This window comes from Bidens hawaiensis, unplaced genomic scaffold (assembly GCF_021521415.1).
Source record: "Bidens hawaiensis isolate Kalapana, Puna unplaced genomic scaffold, B.hawaiensis_p1.1 tig00069451_1, whole genome shotgun sequence".
NCBI classification, from domain to species: domain Eukaryota; kingdom Viridiplantae; phylum Streptophyta; class Magnoliopsida; order Asterales; family Asteraceae; genus Bidens; species Bidens hawaiensis.
This window is the reverse complement of record NW_027502255.1, coordinates 19,831-22,512: the sequence shown is the minus strand read 5'-3', so window position 1 is coordinate 22,512 and position 2,682 is coordinate 19,831. Positions and strand designations below refer to the sequence as shown.

General features: G+C 36.4%; 1 protein-coding gene across 1 annotated transcript; it reads left to right on the top strand.

Moving 5' to 3' along the window:
• The first annotated feature begins 546 nt into the window (after window positions 1-546).
• Window positions 547-996, top strand: LOC143605447 (histone H4). The gene has a single exon (XM_077081550.1). The coding sequence runs from the start codon at window positions 612-614 to the stop codon at window positions 921-923; it is 312 nt and encodes a 103-aa protein (XP_076937665.1). The 5' UTR covers window positions 547-611; the 3' UTR covers window positions 924-996.
• Window positions 997-2,682: the final 1,686 nt, after the last annotated feature.

Below are 2,682 nucleotides of genomic sequence, written 5' to 3'. Positions count from 1 at the left end.
GCTTTCAACATTTTTATTTTATTAGTATTAAATACCGATTTTCTAATTATTGTCATTTGTTTATTTATATCTTAAGCTAAATATGTAAACCAAGTTTATTAGTTAAGAATGAGAGATAAACACATAAATTACTAACATCTTTTATATAAATAAGAATAATTAATTGTTACTAAATCTCTATCTATTACTCATATTCATAAATGAACGTAAAATGGTTTGAGCTGATACACGACACCAATTTAAATGGGTCAAAACGACCCGACACGAATCTCAACACATCAATCCACTAACCTGAAACTTATCAAACCATTAATCCGACACGATTTACACAATTGCTTAAAAGATAATACATAATACTAAATAATTCTCATAAAGATACTAATCCGTCACTTAACTTACCAGCCAATGAAAACACTCATTCCCTTACCACACGGATCACCATCCTACGGTTCTCAACCTCTCATCTCTCCACTAATCCAGCGTACATAAACCCTCCTCACCCAAAACAAAGTGTCACTCGTCCAGTATATAAACCCATACCCAAAATAAACGAAAACCATCACTTCAAATCAATTTCATAATAATAATAATAATAATATTAATCTAAAACCATGTCAGGCAGAGGCAAAGGAGGCAAGGGGTTAGGAAAAGGAGGAGCAAAACGACACCGTAAAGTCCTCCGAGACAACATCCAGGGCATCACCAAGCCGGCCATCCGGCGTCTGGCTCGGCGTGGCGGCGTGAAGCGTATCAGCGGGCTTATATACGAGGAGACACGTGGGGTGCTCAAGATATTTCTAGAAAACGTCATTCGTGACGCCGTTACCTACACCGAGCATGCTCGAAGGAAGACTGTGACGGCCATGGATGTGGTTTATGCTTTGAAACGCCAAGGACGTACTCTGTATGGGTTTGGTGGTTAGTTAGATCTGGGTGTTTAGTGATGTAAGATATTCAATCTCAATCGAATTTGTAATGGGGTTTTATGATATATGAATCAGAATTTGCTTTTAATATCTCGTGAATTTGAATTTAAGGTCTTGTTTGGTTAGGTTTTAATATTCTTTATTATTGAGCTTTTGAAATTATTTTGTGAATCGAAATGTAATTTGGGCATTTTGATTTCGGTTAATTGGTTTTTGGGTTGGGTCAGGTCTAGATAATGTGAGGAAACACATGTTCACAACATGATGCCTTGTTCTACTAATTAATATCGATTTAATCGAGTGGGAATTGATCCAAGAGTGTCAAACGAAGCATGTTTAAACTCGACTTGGGCCTATGTTTAAACCTTATTTGGGAATACCTGAATTTGCTTTTCGACATGTATAATTAAAACGATACACTACTTGATTTTCCTGAGCATGAAACCTGCTTCATCCGAATCATAAACAATTTAGGGTTTCATCACTATTTTTGACAGCAGTTTCACTAACTTGTTTGTACCATTTGTCATGTATAATGTAAATCCAGTGGTGGATCAATTCCAACGGGCCTTTCAAACATTCTTTAATTAGAAGCGAAGTAGTTTCATTGCACAGTTGCGAACGGGTTTTGTATTTGAAAACCGGAAGTCTATTAGAAACCTTGTTGACCGTGTTGTACATATACATTTGTAGGAATCGAGGCCTCTCAATTTTAAAGATGTGCATTCCTGATGAATGATTTGCAGAATATTAACGTCCGTGGTACCCCCGGAGGTGGGTAACGATCAAGTAAAAAGGGAAATATAAGTATCTTCGAAGGGATTAAGGTGCGGATTGGCTGGAAAGGGGCTGTTTAGGTGGATGAGATTCCTAGCGTCCTATGACCTCACACTCTCACAGGACCATGCCAAAAACAAGCCAAGAATAAACACCATTCACCATGACATATGGGCACGATGCAATGATCCTGGTTGGAACAGGGTTGCAAAAATTCGCGCAGGACAAATAAAAAAAGGGAAAATAATGAACAGTTATAATAAAAAGTAAGATCTAACAATATTATTAAAGTATTACATATGCTTCAGATGACATTATTCTAGGACCTCAACATAGGATGACACATAGATGCCATGTCACATATTATATTTCTTATTAATGCACAATCACCCACTAAATACTATATAAACCTTAACATTCCAACTCTTCTAATTTATTTTTATTTCTCTTTCTCTATCTCTCTCTCTTCGATGTATATGGCCCTCAAGATGTTCTTTTCATTTTAATTTATGCCATTCGTTTGTTCGACGTGTTAGCCGTACACAACATTCTGGTAAGGTATTTATTCTACTCTAATGATCGATTCTCATATGTTATTCTTTAATCTGATTATCATTTAATTTTCTTTGCACTTTTGTTGTTTGTATTCTTATCAGCGTTTTAAAAACCGGTTCAAACCGGCCGGTTGAACCGGTTAAACTGGATTTCACACAATAGGCCGCCATTTTGAGTCCGGTATTTTTGACCGATTTACTAGAACATCGTACCGGTGGTTTTTGTCTAAAATACCGGTTTTTATCGGCAAACCGGTTTTAAGCCTGAGAAATTTCTGATATTTGTGGCTCGTATTTTTTCAAAATTACTTCTTGTCACACCCCGACCAAAGGCGGAACATGTCGAGGTGCAACGTGATTGGACAAATACACAAGACACTATTTAAAGTGACAATATTTATTTAACTCATTTTATTTCAACAAAT

Excerpts from the sequence above, each read along its gene's own strand:
- LOC143605447 (XM_077081550.1), top strand. The coding sequence starts at position 612 with ATGTCAGGCAGAGGCAAAGGAGGCAAGGGGTTAGGAAAAGGAGGAGCA.